A 21,327-nucleotide genomic window follows, 5' to 3' on the forward strand; every position below is an offset into this window, starting at 1 on the left:
GTCAAATAGGAAGTACGTTGGAACCATTATTTTCGTTTACATTCCTCAAAATGGTCTATAGCCCCATAGGCAACACAATATTCAGCTAACAAGAATAAACCGTCAATATAAACACCAGTAGAGTAGAGGATGAATGAGTTGAGTTCGTTGGCTCGCTATAGAGGCTGGTTTGTAGTGTGCTGTGATTACCTGTCCTGCAGGTAAATCCATTCAGGCTCGTGTGGTGGCGCCGTTATGTGCAAGTATCTGCGATTCCTTCCGCAAAAGAAAGAAGGAAAAACTCGGCGATACCTGTCTCCACTTGCCGTTGCATGGACAACACCCGTGAAGCCAAATATTCAATCGCTTCACGACACATGAAACGCTACATGCAGACTCGTTTTGGATAAAACTATGAAACTGGAAAGGTTGTAGGTGCAATATCAGATGGACGACTAGTTTAATTCTGGAGTTTCACCTGAAGCCGAAAGAGTTCCTCGAAGAGTTTCACACGGGACTCAAAAGTTTGTCAAGGTGTGATACAGGAAGTACGTCTAAATCATCATGGTGAGTGCTTTTAAAACTTGATACAATCCATTGAAGTGATCTGGAAATGTAGTTAATAACCTTTTAAGAAACGCAGCTGGCTCTAAATACCTAAATGTTTACAAAGTTATGATTGTTCGATAGATACTGATACAACATGAAGGCTGCGCTTTTGTTGCCCACGTATTTAATTATTGACAAAATAACAAACTATACTTTCTTCTAAAATCACTATAATTTTTTGCTAGGAATATTTAAAATTATGATTAGTCTTTTTTTCTTCCAAAATAAATAAATTAATTAAGATTTTGGTGGAAGGTATTTAGCTATGATTTTGAAAAAAAAAATGTAAATAAAAACTGCGGGGTTTTAACAGGTTGAAGTATATCTACATTTAAACATATGCTGGCTTTTGTCAGGTTTAAGGATCAAGTATATTTTAAAAGTCTTTATTATGTATTTTAGACATTTACTTATAACTAATATTTACAAATTGCTGCAAATTTAATCACTTGTCCAGTTAAAATGTTAAATTAGGGCATCAGCGGGGTCTGAAAAAGTCCTGAAATGTCTTAAATCTCAAAAGCTAAATTTTAGGCATTAAAAAGTCTTAAATCTATTGAAATGTTTTAGTTCTTGAATCTTTTTTTTAACAGGTCTTAAAGTTTTTTACCCAAATCTGGCCAATTACACCCATACAATCACCAACTATCCATCTTAATAAAACTTATAACTTTAATTAAAAATAGCATTTAATTAATTCCCTTACAGTTTATTTGCTTAACATTTCTTTATTTATTTACTGCTGAAGAAACTGACCTGACCTAGGTTTTGTATTATCAGATTATCATCATTGTAGACTAAAGTAATAGACAGCTATGTTTTGTTCTATTCTTGATAAGGGTTATAGGGTTTGTGAATGGATGTGTTTGAAAAATTATTAATAAAAAATATATTCAAACAAAATTATTATTATTGCATTATTAAATGTAGTACATTTTAATAATTGTTTTGATAGGACAAATGAAAATATTTTCTACCTGGCATAGTTGAAACAAAATCCATAGTATTTAGTCCGGTATAAGTCTAAAATTTAATTTATGATGGTCTTAAAAAATCTTAAATTTAGCTTGGTGAAACCAGGAGAAATCCTGGAAAAGATCAGATTTTTTTTCTCTTATATACTCATCAAATTAGATTTTAGATCAATATATGTTAACGTTTTAAAAACATTGATACAATTTTAATCACTACAGCTTCAGAAATTCTCACAGATTCATTAGAGGACCAGCAAATTTATGTACAGTTCTTTTAAATAGTAGAAATAATGATATTTATAAGCCTGAAAATGTATATTCTATACTTTCTACTTGCCATATTTCATTTTTACCATGACATATTTTTAATTTACTATATGAAGAATGAACCCGAGTATTCTCAGACATGCCGTTTATGGATTATGCACGGTAGGGCTGGGCCAATAATCGAAAATTAATAGAAATCGACATTCAAAACCTATAATCAGTCAAATTTTCCTGGATGATTATTTCATTAACTTTCCTTATGTGTCACATGACTGTGAAGCTGTGACTGATTTCTTCTTCTGCGGCTACAGTTTGCAGTTGCATCTGATCTCCGGTCAAGTAGGACGATGGACTTATTCTTGAGCTTTACTTTGCACACATTGACAATGACTGGAAGCTGCGCCAGGCATTCCTTTAGATGGCATATAAACATCATTGTCAGTAAACTATGGGGGCTTAAAAATAAAATAAATGAAATAATCCTAATTGAGTTAAAATGTTCAATTAATCGAGATTTAGATTTTAGGCCAAGTCGCTCAGCCCTAATACAAGGAGGAAAGACGCTTGTATTTATCTCAGATTTTAATGCTTGATTCATAATTACCTGACTGAGCATTTTAAACATTTATTGCTGGAGGGTAAGAAGAAATGCCTCATGCTGCTGTGTTTTGTTGTATTTTTAGACTGCATATGCTTGACGTAATAATACCCTTGTAAAGCTAAACAGCTGCACACACACCTGACTTTCTGTTATTGTCAAAGTGTCCGAACTTTTAACGTTTCATAGAATAAAATATTGGAGATATGTAATTTCCTCCTTTCTCTGCTAACTCTGAGTTAATCAGTATTTTCTTCTATTTATTAACTGCAGCTCAATGTATAAATGTATAAAGCAGTTGAATGCATTTGAATAATAGTTATTTAACTAAACAGTGCAGCAGCGTTCATTCATTTGCGACCACAGAGATGAGCTTGAATAAATAACTGGTCCACTTTCTCTTTTGCGCAGGGGAGCAAGGAGAAATATCACTGGCAGACCCAGAATGTGAAGGTCAGTGGTGTGGATGACATGGTCCTCTTGTCTAAGATCACAGAGGACGCCATTACAGACAACCTCAAGAAGAGATACATGGATGATTACATTTTCGTATCCTTATGATTGCAATTATGTCCTTTTAGACTTTTTTTCAGACAAAATGTTCTGCAGCCCCAATTTTGAGCTTTGATAATAATAATAATTTTAATGATAATAATAACAGTAGTAGTAATAATAATAGATAGATAATTATAGAGCTCACAATCAGTATATTGATATGGAGCATATTGAGTACAATGACATTTCAAGGATTCTTTATTGAAGGCTAGTGTAGTAATGCTGGTAATTTAGCTTTGCCATCGCTGAATTAAATAGCATTTTATTATGTCTTCAATCAGAATACAGTTATTTTTAATTAAAGTAAAATTTGTTTGTTTGTCTTTTGCCTAGACAAAAACAATTTTCTATTTTCTTCAGAAAAGGTAAATATCTGGTTAGTTATTGTTTTTTCTTATAGTATTTTTTTCTAATAAAATTCCCAAAAACTTTTAGGTTTTAATTGTTTTGCACTCCATTTTGACTGGTAAAATGGACATTAATGAGTCAATAAACTGGACAAGCATTTTAATAAATAATTCATCCGTGTATAAAATGTTACATGTGTTTTATATGTTAATGTTTATATAAAAAATTATAAACTGATGTTAAAACTCATTAAGAGTTATGAATAAAATATTAGGTCGGCAATAGCAACAAATACCATTTTTAGAAACACTCTGAATCTTTTATAATCCATAAGTTGTTATTTGTAACTCTTTGTTCTGTTAAAATTAAAACACAGGAAAAAACAAGGATTAATTCTTTAAAAGTTTAAGTAGTATTATTATTGTTGTTATTTTTACATTGTCATAAAAATGATTGATTGGATTTACTAAAATTAAGTTAAGTGGTTGTAAGCAATTTATATAGGCTGAATTTAAACAAACAAACTTGGTAATGTTCAACTTAATTTGTTTAAATTCAGCTTATTTAAATAGTTTGCAACAAAATGCAATGAACCATTTTTCAGTGTATTATTATTTTCTATATTTATTATATTATTGTATTCCATATATTTCTGTCAAAATTTCTACTTTTATTTTTTTACGGTTGTCATAAAGTTGCTGGAGTTTCTGTTGTGTGCATTATGTGATGATATTTTGTTATGTGGAAAACGGTAACAGCTTCTGTGCTGTTTAATATTGACAGACATTACTACATGTCATGGTTTAAATGTGCAGTTGGTAATCTTCCACAATGCTAACAGCTTAGTATAAATCTCTGAATCACAGTCCCTCCCCTGCCATCTAGAGCCACGCCTCCTGAAACAGGAGCACGGCAAAAGAACCCTCTCTCATGTGCTAAAAGCGACTAGTGCTTGTCTGGCGGCGTGCAAGCCAAACTGTCACGCCATTTCAGAGCGAAAATTTAGAGTTGCATGGTAAACAATATAGGGAGAGAGTAGGCGGAATATCGGTATTTACTTGTGTTTAGTTGGTAAACTAATTAAATCTACATAATCGATGCTGTAAAAGGTCCCTTATGAAGCTAAAAATAGTCTTATCAATCGATCATTGGAAGATCTTAGTGTCTGAGCAACACTTCTGTGAAGATATAACCCATTTGTAACAATGTTACATCAGCTTTGCGTGAAGCTAAAACAGTTTTAAAACAGAACATTACCTGTCTAGGAGAAATCCTTTAGACATTCTATCATCCTTTCTCCAGCGTACAAAGGTAACTCCAATTTTGATTCAGGTTTTTAAAAAGTTTTGATTCAGCAGTTTAGTGATCGCGTGTGCGTGCTCTCTCTCCCTCTCTCGTGAATGCACGGCGGTTGGCGGAGCTGCGAACAAAAGGCTATGCAGTTGTTCAAATCTGCATTTGCTGATAGACAGTTTAGCCTACTTATCGGAATTATGAGAGATGTCGGCCCGACTCTTTATTTAATTTTTTTGTTTTATGCCTTACCCAAAATATAAAAATACATTTAGATCATTTACTTTATTCATTACTATTAGACTGTGAAGAGACTTTCAACCAGCACAACTAAAAATGTTTCTGAAGACAATCACCTACTGCACCTTTAATTGTGTTTACAACACTACCTTTAATTTATTGATCCAAAATTTCTTATGACTGCATTCTAATGTTGTGCATCACAGAAATGATTAGACACCAAGCTGCTTATCTGTTTTGTTGTTTTTGCCATAACCATGACTCTTCAGACATACATCGGTCCTGTTCTGATATCAGTGAACCCTTTTAAACAGCTGCCGTATTTCACAGACCGAGAGATTGAACTGTATCAGGGAGCTGTAAGTATTAACATCTATTAATAAGTTATACACTAACTTATATTAAAGTTGCCCTATTATCGATTATTTAAAAAGTCATATTTTGGTTTTGAGCATGCATGTTCAAAAAACACTTATATTGTCTTAAAATATGTGTTTGTTTTGAACTTATATTATCAATGATTCCCAAATGGGTTACTCAAGGAAACATTTTTCCAACCATTGCTTTGCATGATGCTAATTTTGGGTGATGTTCTGATGAGTTTTGGGTCTGTTAGAAAGAGAATGCCCATCACAATTATTGGATTACGGCTTATCAAGTGCTGAGGATTCTATACAGTGTAGGAACTGGCAAGATGGCTTTAATTTTACCTTATCAATTCCAACCCAACACAAGGTTGATGCTTCACTGCTGTGGTATTGGTGTAGAAGCAGCCTCAAACTTTGACATTAAAAATGTATTTTCCCTTACAATACAGCTTCTTCTTAACATGGTGCTGTTCCAGGCACTCTGTTAATGCTTCAGGTTGACATCAATATAAAATGGCTTGGGATTCATTTTGAAAATGACTTATTTTAATGGCTTTGAGTTGACTTTTTTTTTTTTTTTTCCCCAGAGACGATCATTTTATGCATGGTGCACTTTTAGATTTACTGTATGGGATGTCTTCAATCACTCAGAGCTGTGTAACACTGTGCATGAAAGATCATTTTCAGAAATGCATAACAGGGGCACTTTAACTCTTTTCATGCCTGCATTATTGAGTATTTTAGCCTTTTTCAACTAGGAATGTATTGCAGTCTGTTTTTTTGCCAGCAATGTACAGTGCTCAACATATACAAGTACAACAAAAAATTTTTTTTATTACTAATATTAATATAGAATGGAATGCATTACAATATTATATTTGTGCATATACACTCACCGGCCACTTTATTAGGTACACCTTACTAGTACCAGGTTGGACCCCCTTTTGCCTTCAGAACTGCCTTATTTCTTCATGGCATAGATTCAACAAGCTACTGGAAATATTCCTCAGAGATTTTGATCCATATTGACCTGATAGCATTAGGCAGTTGCTGCACATCCATCATGTGAATCTCCCGTTCCACCACATCCCAAAGGTGCTCTATTGGATTGAAATATGGTGACTGTGGAGGCCATTTGAGTACAGTGAACTCATTGTCATGTTCAAGAAACCAGTCTGAGATGATTCGCGCTTTGTGACTTGGTGTGTTATCCTGCTGGAAGTAACCATCAGAAGATGCTCAATTGGTACTAAATGTCCCAAAGTGAGCCAAGAAAATATCCCCCACACCATTACGCCACCGGCACCAGCCTGAACTGTTGATACAAGGCAGGATAGCTAATATAGCAAAAAATATATATATAGCAAATATATTACAAATATAATATATATAATATAGCAAAATATTAAATAAAAATGTTAAAAAGAGAAAAAAAATTATCTAAAATTTAATTGAAAATTTGCAGTTTGGATTTTTTTTTTGTTGCAATATTTCACTTAAATTTAAATGTATTATATTTATTTTTCTAAAGATGTTCGGTGACTAAAATGTTTTTTTAATAAATATATCTGATTAATAAATCTTTTTTGTTCAAAAGTACCAAAATATAATATGGATAAAATATTCATTTTCAAAATTGGGTGTACTCAATTATGATAAGCACTATATGACCATGTTCTCTAGGAAAATAACGAAACCAGCACAATAAATCTTTAAATATGTTCATATTTTGCTGATAGGTTTTTGACAAAAAACCCTCCCTGAAAAAAAACAGTGTGTATATATATATATATATATATATATATATATATATATATATATATATATATATATATATATATATATATATATATATATATATATATATATATATATACAGTTTACAGACACTATACTTAGACTTCCCTTACTATAATATACCTAAAACACAAATGTCCATAGAATCTTGTCAATGACATGGAGGTGTTGTTTCTTAAATGATGAGATATCTTGTCACTAGCGGAGAAAGAGTAATGTCCAGTACATACCGTACTGTGGCCTAAACGCATGGATGCAAAATGTAAATCCGGTTCAGATGAAAAATCATTCCTGCAGGATAAGACATTTAAACATGACCAGACAGACCAGAGCAATGCCAGTGCATGTCCGGTCTTGCCATTGAGCGTTAACATCTGTATCTCGATGGCCAAATCAAAGGAAGTGAATATGCATAACAGGAGGTGTTTCTGGTCACGGGAAAATGTCACTGCTTCAGTTTCATGCAAATGTGACTTTTAATTTTCTAAGACCATCTTATTGAGTTCTGTGATGTGTGTGTGTGTGTGTGTGTGTGTGTGTACAGGCACAGTATGAGAATCCACCCCACATCTACGCTCTGGCTGATAACATGTACCGCAACATGATGATCGACTCTGAGAACCAGTGTGTCATTATAAGGTCAGGGATCGAGAAACTGGCACCCACATCATGAGACACGTTTAAAGTATTTGAGTGGCATCAGTGGTTTACATTATGATTTGATTTTGTCTGTAATGCAGTGGAGAGAGTGGAGCGGGGAAAACAGTGGCAGCCAAATACATCATGAGCTACATCTCCAAAGTGTCTGGGGGTGGACCCAAAGTTCAGGTGAGCAGATTAAAGGGTTCAAATCTTGGGTTTGAAAAATCTCCCTCTGAGATTATGAGGAAGCTTTAGCCCTCCTGTGAAATTTGAATTCTTTTTCATACATTTCTTAAGTGATCATTAACAGAGCAAGGATGTTTTTGACAGTAATAGCCTATTATATTTCTTTCTTCAAAAATTGTATTTCTTAGTTTTGCTGGAATTAAAGCAGTTTTTATCTTATTAAAATAATTTTTAAAGGTAAATATTATTAGATCCATTAGGAGTTTTTTAGGGGTGTTAACCTACACTGGTCTCCTGCCATCATGCCATGGTATCATGCCATCGATTCAGGTCAATTCGATATTATTCGAGGATTATAGAAAACCTTGAGATAATCTCTTTACAGGTCTTGGATCGCATCAGTGGTGCTGCATAATCTCTGGGGGCCTCGAAATTTGTATCCCCTGGTGAAAATATAGAATAAAGAAAATAGCGTAGCTGCTGTTCATAGTGTATATAAACGAGATGTGTGGAGCACATTCATGCATCATACTGCTATGCTTTACTAAAAAGATAGGTCTTTAATCTAGTTTTGAACTGCAAGAGTGTGTCTGAGTCTCGGACATTATCAGGAAGGCTATTCCAGAGTTTAGGAGCCATAAATGAGAAGGCTCGACCTCCTTTAGTAGACTTTGCTATTTTGGGTACTACCAAAAGCCCTGAGTTTTGAGATCTTAAAGAGCGAGTTGGATTGTAGCGAGACAGAAGGTTGGTTAGATAAACAGGAGCTAGATTATTTAAAGCTTTATAGCTAAGAAGCAATATCTGAAGTTTGTTAATAGAGGATGCTGGGCAACCAGTGACAGAGGATTACTATAATCCAGCCTAGAAGAAAAACTATTGTCTTGCAAAATAATTACTAAAATATTACTATCATGACAAAGACAAAACAATTTAGTTTTATATTAACTTTATATATGAAGTGCCTTTAACTACTATGTACTTGCATCAAAAAAATAAATACAGCATACTTACAGTGTTCATAATGTATAGCAGAACACTCCTGGTACTCTTGAGGTGGGATACGGGTAGGGTTGGCAACAGGTTTGGTGGTATGGTTAGGTTTAAGGGTGGGGTCAACCGTGTATTTAAAAATGTATTTAAAGAAATTAATTATGGATGTATTGACATGAATGTATTTAATCAATCATAAACACACTGTAAAGACGTATTTACACAATAAACACATTATAACATATGATTAATTTCAGTTTAAGTACATATTAAATAAGATAACTTGTCATAAAAGTTGAACCGAAATTAGTTATTGAAACTGTTATGTTTACAAATGTGTTTCTCCATTAAACAGCACCTGGGAATATTTGTAATATATTTATATAGTAGGCAGGAGGTCACTGTACTATTTGACCATCCCGTACATTCATTACATTTCTGCAAAACATTGTATTGTGCCTCTACTACAGACATTATAACTAACTTTCCAACTACATTTTGACTTGCCCTAACCTACAGTAATCCAATTTATACTCTGTTAATAGTTAATAAGAATAAGTTGCAAATGTTTATATATTGGCCCTGTTTCAACCTGGAATTACCATTCATTCAGATGCATTTCTTCTGATGAATTGTGCTTGTATTTTGTTGAGACTTTTCCCTTTATTTCGTCCCACTCTTCATCATTTTCATAGGAGCAGTCAGTGTGATGCGCAGCCTTGTTAAATGGTGTATGAGTGAAAACATGAAAAAGATGTGGATGGCAGTTAATTTATTAATTTATTCATTCATACTTGTCCTTTATCAGGGATCGACACAGCGTAATGAACCGCCAACTATTCCAGCATATGTTATACGCAGCGTATGCCCTTCCAGCCGTAACCCATTACTGGGAAACAACCAAACACTCTCACACACATTCATACAGTCACACACCACGGCCAATTTTGTTTACTCAATTCCCCTAAAGTGCATGTCTTTGAAATGAAACTGGAGCACCTATAGAAAACCCACGCCAACACAGGGAGAACATGCAAACTCCACACAGAAACACCAACTGGCCCAGCCGGCCCTCGAACCAGTGATCTTCTTGCTGTGGAGCGACAGTGCTAACCACTGAGCCATTGTGCCACCCCAATTGCAGTTATTTTTGATAATATCTTGTATGTTTTAGCACAGTGCATGAGTCTCAATATCCTGTTTCTGTGTGGATTTTCAACAACCTTGTTTTTCACAACTCGTTCCAGAAAGATCATGCTTTGATCAGTAGGCAGAGAGTAGTTGCTTAAATGTATTAAACAACATGAGTGTTTACACTTCAAAAGAAATCCATTCATTCAAATGTGGAAAAGTCAAAAAGTGGACAAGTTTTAATTTGATATCCCATTTTACACCTGTATTTAGCATTGCCCACTTGTGATTGGACGGATGAACATGCATCTTAACTTAAGTATAGGCAGGATTATTTTAGTCTACTGAATGTTTATGAAAGAAGTAGTAGTCCTGTATTTCCTGTAAATGTTTGGTCAAACAGGTTTGGCTGAGACCAGATTTTTTGGATGGTCATTTGAACTCAAACCCTGTGAAATCCAGGGTGTGGTTGATTTCTTTTGTAGTATTGGCCACAATTGGTGCTCATTGTATGTGAAATGTTGCACCCTGACCGTTATCTGAGATCAAAAACCATGATCCCTTTCTTTGCTCCTCTGCCAGATCTAAAAAAAAAAGAAAAAAAAAAAGAATGAAAGCAATGTACCAAAAACTTTAAAAATGGCACTTCTAAAAACTTTTAATTAATTTAACATGCTCAGAAGTGTACACATTTATTGTATATGTTCTATATGGCATATATTGTTTCCTCTTTCAGCATGTTAAAGACATCATTCTGCAGTCTAACCCGCTGCTGGAGGCTTTTGGGAATGCTAAAACCGTCAGAAACAACAACTCCAGTCGCTTTGTAAGTTTTGATTACCCTTACGTCTGATGATTTGATCTCTTTTAGTCTCAGAAATGCACATTTTTACTTTAGTTGATTAATTTTTTGCTTTCTTTTAATTGTGTGTATTTGTTGTCACAAAAACAATAATAAAGCATAAATACAGCTCAAAAACAACAATGCAGCTTTAATATTTAAAGTCAAAATAAAAATATTTTGTTTCATTTTCACAAATATTTATGTTACACTTAATGATAATGATGGAACATTATTTTATAATTATGTTGTATTATTATCATCACTTAAGAATTATAAGGTTCTATCTGACATTTTTGTCAAAATTGAGTTATTGACATATTTTTATTAAATGACAACTTATTTACATTTTGGGGTGTTTTTTTATAAGTTGTTGTTTACATTTTAGGACTTTTTATTTATTTTTAATGTTACACACATGCTGTTTGCTATGGAATACAAAAACTTTAAAGCTCAATGTCTCAAAATCATTCAGAACGCAGATAGAACCTTATAATTCCATGGTTACGGTATTATAGAAGACATGTTTTTATGATTAGGGTTAGGGTTAGGGTTAGGCTAACCCTAACCCTATTATGTCAATGCCAATGTTATCGGAAACATTAATAGATGCTTGCATTGATTGTTTTCTACATGTATAGAATAGAGATTCTTTTGCTCATCTTTGACTCATTTAACTTTTAATAGTTAAAAATAAACATTTAATAGTTCTTATAATTCTGTGTATAAAATAAAAATGACATATTATGCACATGTATTATTAATTGTACTAGCATTTTATTTTATTGAACTTTTATTAAAATAATATTTATATCTAAATTATTTTAATACAAAAATGAAGCTTATATGGCCTCTGTGATGCTGTCTCATGAATCAGTGTATCCACGTCTAAGAATGTCATTTGGAGCTTGCTGGTCCTCAACATGTCATAGCTTGTTTTCTTCTGCGGGATGTGGTTGTAGGATTGCAGTGTGTGTGTATGTAGCTCTGATATACAACAAGACATTAAGTACATTCATGTTGTGTACCAGAGAGCCCATTTTCTTTTCTGCTGCTCTGTTTGTCAACACATGTATGTGATAATGTTGGTGATAAATTTATTTTTGATCTTAGGGAAAATACTTTGAAATTCAGTTCAGCCGAGGAGGAGAACCTGATGGGGGAAAGATCTCTAACTTCCTGCTGGAAAAATCCAGAGTAGTGTCTCAAAACAATGGAGAAAGGAATTTTCATATATACTACCAGGTAAAAGTCAACACATTCAAGCTAAGGTCATTTCAGGAAATTATGAGTTTAAAAAAACTGCCAGGTTGTTGTGTCTTTTTAGGGCAGTGTTATTTAATCCAGGAATGCTTTGTGTCGTATTAGTTGCTCATATTACTTAGGTCGGAATTCAAGATTTAAAATTTGATAAAATTGTTGCTTGTTTTTAATATAATAATAATAATAAACTTTATTTCTATAGTGCCTTTAAAATAAATTTCTTAAAATTCTGAGCACTGTGCAAACAATTCAGTAAAATAATACAAGATCAACAAGTAAAAGGAAGTTTAAAGAAATAAGTCTTCAAGTGAACTTTAAAAGTACCTTTTTTTCATATCTGATGTTCCAGCTTTTGAAAGGAGCCACCAAAGAGCAGAGAGAGAATTTAGGAGTCACGACTCCTGATTACTACTTTTATTTAAACCAGTCCGACACCTACACTGTGGAGGATGTCAACGACAAGAAGGAGTTTGAAGACACAATGGTGGGTGTAAAGCGTTGTATCCTAATGCAAAAATTCAAATTTAAATCTTATTTGTGTCATACACAGTACAATATGCTGTGAAATGCTTATACAACCGCCCTTGACATTAAAAATAACAATAATAATATCAGATAATATCAAATAATATTATCAATAATAATGTAGGCTAAAATTGAAGGCTAAATTATTAACTCTCCTGGGAAATTTTAGTCTTTTTTTCCCCAAGTATTCGCCAAATAATATTTAACAGAGCAAGGACATTTTCACAGTATTTAGTATAATATTTCCTATTCGTTTCCAACTTATTGTTTATAAGTAAGGCCAGACAGAATTTGGGGACATTTCTTTTGCTATGTCTGCTGAGAATTTTGTAAAACAATCTGCAGATTCATGCGGAATTATTTTGGGAGTATCATAAATAAAACTGTAATAAATGAAATAAAAAATAATTCTTTACTTACTCTTTGCTTACTTACTTCTTAACTTTTATTTAATGTTTACAATTTCAGATCCAATTAGATTTTGGACTTATTTGGTAAACAAGGCAAGTCTCTCATATGATATTCTACCTGACAAAAGTCTTGTCGTCAATCCCAGTTGTAAAAGCAACAAATAAAAACTTGTCTTCTAGTTGATCACTTGGAAAAGTGGCAGAAGGTAGATTTTTCCAATGAATCATCTGTTGAACTTCATCTCAATCATCACAAATACTGCAGAAGACCGATTGGAACTCGCATGGACCCAAGATTCTCTCTGAAATCAGTTTGGTGAAGGAAAAATCATGGTTTGGGGTTACATTAAGTATGGGGGCGACTGAACGAGAGATCTGCAGAGTGGATGGCAACATCAACAGCCTGAGGTATCAAGACATTTGTGCTGCCCATTACATTACAAACCACAGGAGAGGGCAAATTCTTCAGCCGGAGAGTGCTCCTACTCATACTTCAGCCTCCACATCAAAGTTCCTGAAAGCAAAGAAGGTCAAGGTCCTTCCGGATTGGCCGGATTATTGAGCATGTCTGGGGTAAGATGGAGGAGGTGTTGAAGAGGAATCCAAACAATCTTCATGAACTCTGGGAGTCCTGCATTTCTTTGCCATTCTAGAGGACTTTATTAATGTTATTTGAGTCATTACATAGATGTATAGATGCAGTCCTCCAAGCTCATGGGAGTCATACACTAAATTAATTATTTTTCTACTGCACCATGACTTTATATTCTATACTGTACATTATTTCTGTTAAGTGACAAGACTTTTGTCTCAGCAAAGTCAGACCTTACTGTCATAATCTAATAATTTAAAATCAAGGCATGGTCATATTTTATTCTGGTAAAATAAGCGTAATCTAGAGGTCTTTGCCATTCATAATAGCCCCTTCTAATACCAAACAATCAACTAAAGGTCAAGTTATTATTTGTTGTTCGATAGACCACAAGACTTTTAACTAAAAGACAGAAAATATTACTTAAACTGTTGTAAATAATAATTTGAACATTTTCAAATTAGTCAATATTACTGAAATGAATTTAAAAACTGAATAAATATAAATGTAAACACATTTACACAAGTAAATGAATAGACGATGTGATGGGCTAAATGCAGATTCTGTGTGGGCCTAGTTATAAGAAACGAGTTATTAAAAGCTATTAATACTATGTTTAAAAATGTTGATTCTCCTCATTAAAATGTACTGACTGTATTTTTAAAAGAAAAAAAATATTTCTCAGAAGGCTTAATAACTTCAGATTAAACTGTCAAAAAATGGTGCACCATGCAAACATGCCAAAACCAGCACTGTTTATTTGAAACGTGAGCCACACGGACCATTTAGCATCTTGAACCAAAAGAAATGAGAGCGCCGTTTGTAATGATCAAAACATCAGAAGTCAGCAGTGCCAAGCATTCGGGAGTCAAAATCACAACTGACATTATCATAACAGACAAAAGATTTTGTGTTGTCTTCTAAGTGTACACTATATATAGTATGCTATATCACAATGTAAAATTAACTATATTTGTAGAATGCCATGTCGGTGGTAGGCCTGTCAATGGATGCGCAGGACTCGGTGCTGCAGATCGTGGCAGGCATCCTCCATCTGGGCAACATCGCTTTCAGAGAGGAGGGCAACTATGCTGTGGTGGAGAGTGAAGACTGTGAGTTTATCCTTACTGAAATATTGGATTTAATGAAAAGAGTAGAAGTAAGAAGCTTTTAAAATTAATTCATTATGGCTCTACTGCAGTTTTGGCATTCCCATCATACCTGTTGGGGATCAATCAGGACGGTTTAAAGAGCAAACTGACCAGTCGTATCATGGACAGCAAGTGGGGTGGCAAGACGGAGACCATTTCTGTCACCTTAAACACGGAGCAGGCCTCCTTCACCAGAGACGCCCTGTCCAAAGCACTGTATTCAAGACTCTTCGACTATTTGGTTGATGTGAGTCGGTCTGCCAGATTACAAATGGCCATTCATGATGTTTTAAGTTCATGTGGTAAATGCTATCATTTAAAATTTAATTTTAGAAGAACATTTCAGATGCCATTTAGAGATTTTTGCATCTGAACTCTTCACTTCTTTTTTTTTTTTTTTTAAAACAAGGATGTATTAAAGGGATAGTTCATTCAAAAATGGAAATGTACTCACTCTCTTTTTGTTTCAACCCATTTTAAGCTTCTGTCTTCTGATGAACACAAAGGAAGATATACTGAACAGTGGTGGGGAAAAAACATCTATTGACTTTCATTGTATTTTTTGTTCATATGGATATCAATGGCTGTTTTTCCACCAACATTCTTTAGAATATCTTCTTTTGGGTTCAACAGAAGAAATAAATCAGTGTGAGTAAACGTTGATCAAATGTGTAAGAGCATGATTCTACAAAAGATTTTTGTGTCAATTCAATACTGTTTTGTGAGCTTTCTAATACAATTGTAAATTTTACTCCTGTTTCACACCGACCGTGCGAGCAGAGCATGAGCAGCACGTGTTTTTTCTGCTTTTATGTTAACTTTTATGTTATGTTATGTTCTGTTAAGATTAGAGCTTTCATAATGAACACATAAGCACTGTGTCAGTTTGGAGCATGTGCATTGCTGAAGCAGCCGTGCCGGGATAGTTTCAGCACTGGGACTATTTTTGTCGTGCCAAAATAGACCCAGATGTCGCTCAATTAAAGTGAGATTGCATTGATAATGACAAAAACACATCGAATGACAGTAAAAAGTAGCCATTTTATCTAATCAATGCATCGATAACATCCACTGATTTTTAAACAGTCAATCAAATTAACTTTAACTATTTAAAACGGTAACAAATATTTATTTAGGCCCGAATTACAAAACAAAATTTAAAACAGTTAAAGTATTAGTTTTGGCTAAGTTGCACACTAGTTTGATCATGTATAAATATCATTATAACTATGTTGTATAAATATTATTATAACTAAAGTCCTACATCATCCTGACAATCAAAAACAAAAGTATATGATCTCACAGACGATTATCTTCTGACCGAGTGCACCTTAAAAGACATGATTGACACTCCTCATACAGATTGAAAAGCATACAGTTCTTTAGGATCTATATCATTTGTAAAATAAAGACTTGCAGGTTAAAGAAAGAGCATGGGAGGAAGTTGCTGCAGACCTTGGTGCAGATGACAAGTGAAAAAAAAGTGTATAGATAGATAGATAGATAGATAGATAGATAGAATCGACAGAGATAGATTGATCTGTGGAACAGCTGCTGATCAGCTGCGCACTGGTGATGCAGCCATTGTGAAAGGCAAATGCCTGTGCACTGCTTTTGCTTTCCATATGCGCTGTGCATGCTCTGCTCACGCTCTGCCCGCTTGTGCGATTTGAAACAGGTGTTACAGACCCTTTAGTATTCAAAAGTCTCAAAAATCTAAAGACATGTCATTCCAATTAGTTTCTGCTTTCATTTAAAGGCCATAAATAAAGCAATGCAGAAGGACCGTGAAGAGCTGAACATTGGCGTTCTGGACATCTATGGCTTTGAAATATTTCAGGTGAATTCAGTTTTATTTTAAAATTAAATTTCTTTTTTTAATTACTTTTTATATTGAAGTAACCTCATGTCTCTGCCCTTCCAGAAAAATGGATTCGAGCAGTTCTGCATCAACTTTGTGAATGAAAAGCTCCAACAGATTTTCATTGAGCTCACACTAAAAGCAGAGCAGGTGAGAAATATCTTTTTTTATAAACGTATTGATGCATACGTTTTTTTTTAATCAGTCTGATCACACAGTAGATGAGGGAGACATTCATTTTTACTCTGTTTCTCTCATCTACTTTTCTGCTTTCTTCAAGGGGAGAGTATATGGAAGGGTGTATATTTTTGAACTGAGCTAAATTGAATTGAGTCAATATTGGGAAATAATCTTGTATCATTTGAAGACAATAGCAAATGATGTTTTGATGGCCATAAAATTACACTTAAACACTGGGTTTGTGTTTGAATCTGGATTGGTAAGAGAGCATAGCTTAGTGTTTTACCACTACTGTAAGTTTTATTGTCCCCTTTTGGGAGGGTTTGTTTTGTATTACAACACATATATCATACCACACACTTAAAATAAACATTAAGCAACATTAATAGTACTAAAAAACAGCAACTACCCTTAAAATTCAGCAAAACAATCACACAAGGAACAAATGAAAATTTAAATCTCTTGGTCCTTTCCAAAGGGACCTTATACCGAGATCCTGAGGGAAGTATTTGAAATGAATCAATAAAGAGGATGGTGTATATCAGATGTAATCTAACGGGCTTTCTTAAACACCTGGCTTTCATAGAAATAGGATAATCCCAGCACTTTTACCCCTAATACTTTGCTGCAGGTATTTAAAACCTTAGACAGCGAGTTATTCTGTTTTACTTTTAAAGAAGTAAACCAACAAATCAATGAAAATGTTCAAATGGATTCTATAAAATGCCACCATCAGAGTCCTGTTAATATTAAACTTGGCTAATTTTCGCAGACAATAAAGTCTTTGTTGGCCTTTCCTACATAGTCTTACAGTATTTTCATTAAAATTTCATTTTTTATCAATAATAGTACCTAGATACTTATGACGATGACTGTTTTATATAGCAAAGTTTAAATCCTAAATGACTAGCATATTTTAACAACACATCCTGTACTGTTTACGAATTAGAATTTGAGTAGGAAGAGTGTAGGTGTTTTTTTTTTTGTGGATATTTAAACACATTCGGACTCTTAACACACTCCACCGTAAGAGTGTGTAAACTGTGAAAGAAAACCGATGGGTTTGACCACCTCTGGAAGTTGTTAGGCGTATGGTTTGAGCCATTTACGTAGAACTCTGACAAGCTTAAAATGTTTCAGACTCCCTTTGCATGTATTCATCATTGTCCACTTGTGATCTTCTCAACAAAAACATCTTGAAGGGATAGTTTGTTCAAAAAACATTTCACCATTTCCTCACACTCAAGTGATTATAAATATTTCAGGAATTTCTTTATTCTGTTGAGCACAAAACAAGATAATTTGACATTCTGAATGTTGAAAAAAAGTTGTCATTGACATCAATAGTAAAAACAAAAAATACTAAGGAAGACAATAGCTGCGTTTCCACTATAGCGCCTAAAGCGAGCGAGCCAGGGCGAGCCAAGGCCAGTGGCGTTTCCACAGTCACTTCCGGGGTCTAATCGGGCCAAAGCGGGGCTTTCTTGGGGCCAGTGGCCGGCCTTTTTCGGCCCGCCGAATACCTTGGGCCAAAGAGGGCCAGCCGGGGCTTCGGGGCGGAGTGAAAGGAGAGGCGGGCACAGTTTTCCGATCGCACTCGAGTACATGCGCCAAACAAATAAATAAGGGAAAGAAAACATCTGGAACAAATTATAGGCTGGGGTCTTTTTTGCATATGATCGCCCTTATGTTTCTCTTTTAAATGTAAGGCTATTGCATAAAATGATCTTTCTTTGCTGCATCTTTGATGTTTCAATAACGCATAATAATCTTTACACCATATTAAAGACGCAGCTGACAGTAAAGGTTTTCAAGAGGTTTTGTCAAGTTTAATAAGTGTGTTTTTGCGCGTTTAGATGTCTGTGTATGTATGTGAGACCGAGGAAAAGAGCGCTCCATTTATAGCTCTGTTAATGCCGCGAGCGGCTTTATTCTTTTATTTTTATTGTTTTAATTTATTTTGGTGATAATACACTATATAAATACAACAGTAAGACATTAAACGTTACAAATTTCATGTCCACTTTTGTAAACTCAAAACAATAGTGTCATATCTAGATAAAATAGCCCTATATTAAAATAATTTAAAGAATTACAAATATTAGATAGGCCTATAAAAAAACACATTAAATAAATAAACCAATATAAAACTAACAAAAGCTATAGCTATAACAATTAGGTACTATATCAAACTGTTTCAAATTTATATTAAACTTTCATTTTTCAAAAGCCTCTTTGAAAAAAAGATTTTAGATATTTTCTAAAAAAATAAATAAACATAAATAAACACCGGAAAATGTTTTAAATATTATTTATAAAGTATTTGGATACGATGAAATTAATCAAATCATGCAAACAGAGCATTTTCGGGGTGAGTGAAAGCAGAAATAGGCGACCTTTTTTTCTGTCTGCAGCTGCGCAGCACTTTTTTGACGGGGAAAACTGCAAGTTCAAAATGTGTTCTGTGTCCTCAAACAAGTGTGTATGTTTTTATATAACGTGGTAAAAAGGAAATTTTAAATACATAAAGAGCTTTATTAGTGCATAGCTGCTGAGCGCAACGAAATATAGGCTATATTTTATTACGTGCTGCTCTTATGTGATGAAACACTGAACACTTTCCTTTACTTAAGATATAATAAGCAACATCTTTAAATAAAGGGAATCATCTATTAAGTGTCATAAAGCCTATAGGGGGAAAATAATCATGTTTCAGTTCTCTCCAGAGCATTTGGGATGAATGTTGGACAGATTCTGTCTAGAGGATTTTATAAAATACATTTTATATCGAGTTATTAACGGATAATTTTATATATGTGGTGTTATATTATGGATGTGTGCGCTCCCTGCGCTGCGGGTCCCTCCGTTGGTGGCAAGACCACTGGATTTCGATGCCAATAGTTGGTCGGCGAGTAAATAAATATGATGAATGAAAACACACTGGCATGTGCGTATAGACATGCGTTGTACTGCTGTACAATAACGTGTCATTTGTTTTGGTTGTCCTAATTTTAATAGTTTCGTGATGGTGTGCTTTATCTGCATGATTCTCGCTGAAGTGGGCGGTTTGAGTGACGTTCGATTCGGGGGATGTTCTTGGGGCGGGGTTTGCGTGACGCGCTGCGAGCTACTAGCCCCACAGTGGAAACGCGACATGATTTCGGCCTCACTGCTCAACCTCCCGGGCGATTGGCCCCGCCTGGCCCGATATAAGCCCTGGCTCGCTCTGGCCTGATAGTGGAAATGCGGCTAATGGATGCTTTTTCGATCAATCTTCACTCAGTATATCTTATTTTGTGTTGTATAATGCTATATTATGTGTTATATATTATAATAGGAACTTATTAAACTATCTCTTTAATACCATATTTAAACAGGACATTTGCAAATATTTTCTACTTCCTTTTTTGCAGGAAGAGTATGTACAAGAGGGAATCAGCTGGACCCCCATTGAGTACTTTAACAATAAAGTAGTATGTGATTTAATTGAGTCCAAACTGGTGAGTTTGCACATTTCATCAAAACTTCTGTCATATACCTAACATCACCTCTTCATCTAATTGTATCTAATGGGCATCTTAATGACCCAGAATCCTCCTGGAATCATGAGCATCCTGGATGATGTTTGTGCAACCATGCATGCCAAAGGCGAGGGCGCTGACCAAACCCTTCTGCAAAAACTGCAGTCACAAATCGGCACACATGAACACTTCAACAGCTGGAACAAAGGTTTTGTTGTGCACCACTATGCCGGCAAGGTAGGAGAGCATTTTCAAGTGTACCTATGTTGGATGTTTGTGTAAAAATGTTTGGCAAAAGTAAGTTTCATAATCATCAAACTTTATAAAATGTGCCCTTTTAATGAATTAATTACATTTAAACTAATAAATACCTTTTGTTAAACTATTAAATTTAATTTCTAATCAAATGTGTAATGGGATCAAAATTAAATGTTAACATTTTATTAACTTTAGGGCTAGGATAAGGTTTTTTTGTGAGGTTATTAAGGGTGGCACGGTGATTGAATGGTTAGCACTGACTCCTCACAGCAAGAAGGTCACTGATTCGAGTCCAGGCAGGGTCAGTTAGCATTTCTGTGTGGAGTTTGAATGTTCTCCCCGTGTTCGTGGGGGTTTGCTACGGTTTCCCCCATAGTCCAAAGACATGCGCTATAGGTGAATTGGATGAACCAAACTGGCCGTAGTGTATGAGTGTGTGTGTAAATGAGAGTGTATGGCTGTTTCCCAGTACTGGGTTGAAGCTGGAAGGGCATTCGCTGCGTAAAACATATGGCAGAATAGTTGTTAATTCATTCTGCTGTAGCCACCCCTGATAAATAAGGAATTAACCTGAAGAAAATGAAAGAATGTTGGGTTATTGAACATGTAACTATACTGTACATACTTTACAGACATTACTATAGCAAGAAATTCAAAGGTGTAAAAGGGGGTCTCAAGCATAATTTTCCCTCTATACATTAGAATGTTTTGTAGATGACACCCACTAAAATGTCATTCAGTGGAA

The 21,327-nt window shown here is 34.5% G+C and overlaps 1 protein-coding gene across 1 annotated transcript in view; it reads left to right on the top strand.

Annotated features, from left to right (window-relative positions):
* The first annotated feature begins 273 nt into the window (after positions 1 to 273).
* The window catches only part of myo1eb (myosin IEb), a 39,418-nt gene continuing 18,364 nt past the window's right edge, over positions 274 to 21,327 (top strand). Inside the window, 14 exon segments of the mRNA NM_200636.1 lie at positions 274 to 546; positions 2,839 to 2,976; positions 5,133 to 5,222; positions 7,573 to 7,667; positions 7,769 to 7,856; positions 10,717 to 10,806; positions 11,935 to 12,066; positions 12,434 to 12,568; positions 14,591 to 14,723; positions 14,813 to 15,009; positions 16,522 to 16,602; positions 16,687 to 16,773; positions 20,217 to 20,303; positions 20,394 to 20,561. Of these exon segments, the coding sequence (NP_956930.1) occupies positions 544 to 546; positions 2,839 to 2,976; positions 5,133 to 5,222; positions 7,573 to 7,667; positions 7,769 to 7,856; positions 10,717 to 10,806; positions 11,935 to 12,066; positions 12,434 to 12,568; positions 14,591 to 14,723; positions 14,813 to 15,009; positions 16,522 to 16,602; positions 16,687 to 16,773; positions 20,217 to 20,303; positions 20,394 to 20,561 (1,524 nt within the window). The 5' untranslated portion in view covers positions 274 to 543.

The sequence above is a fragment of the Danio rerio genome, chromosome 16 (assembly GCF_052040795.2).
Source record: "Danio rerio strain M-AB ecotype USA chromosome 16, GRCz13ab, whole genome shotgun sequence".
Taxonomy (NCBI): Eukaryota; Metazoa; Chordata; class Actinopteri; order Cypriniformes; family Danionidae; genus Danio; species Danio rerio.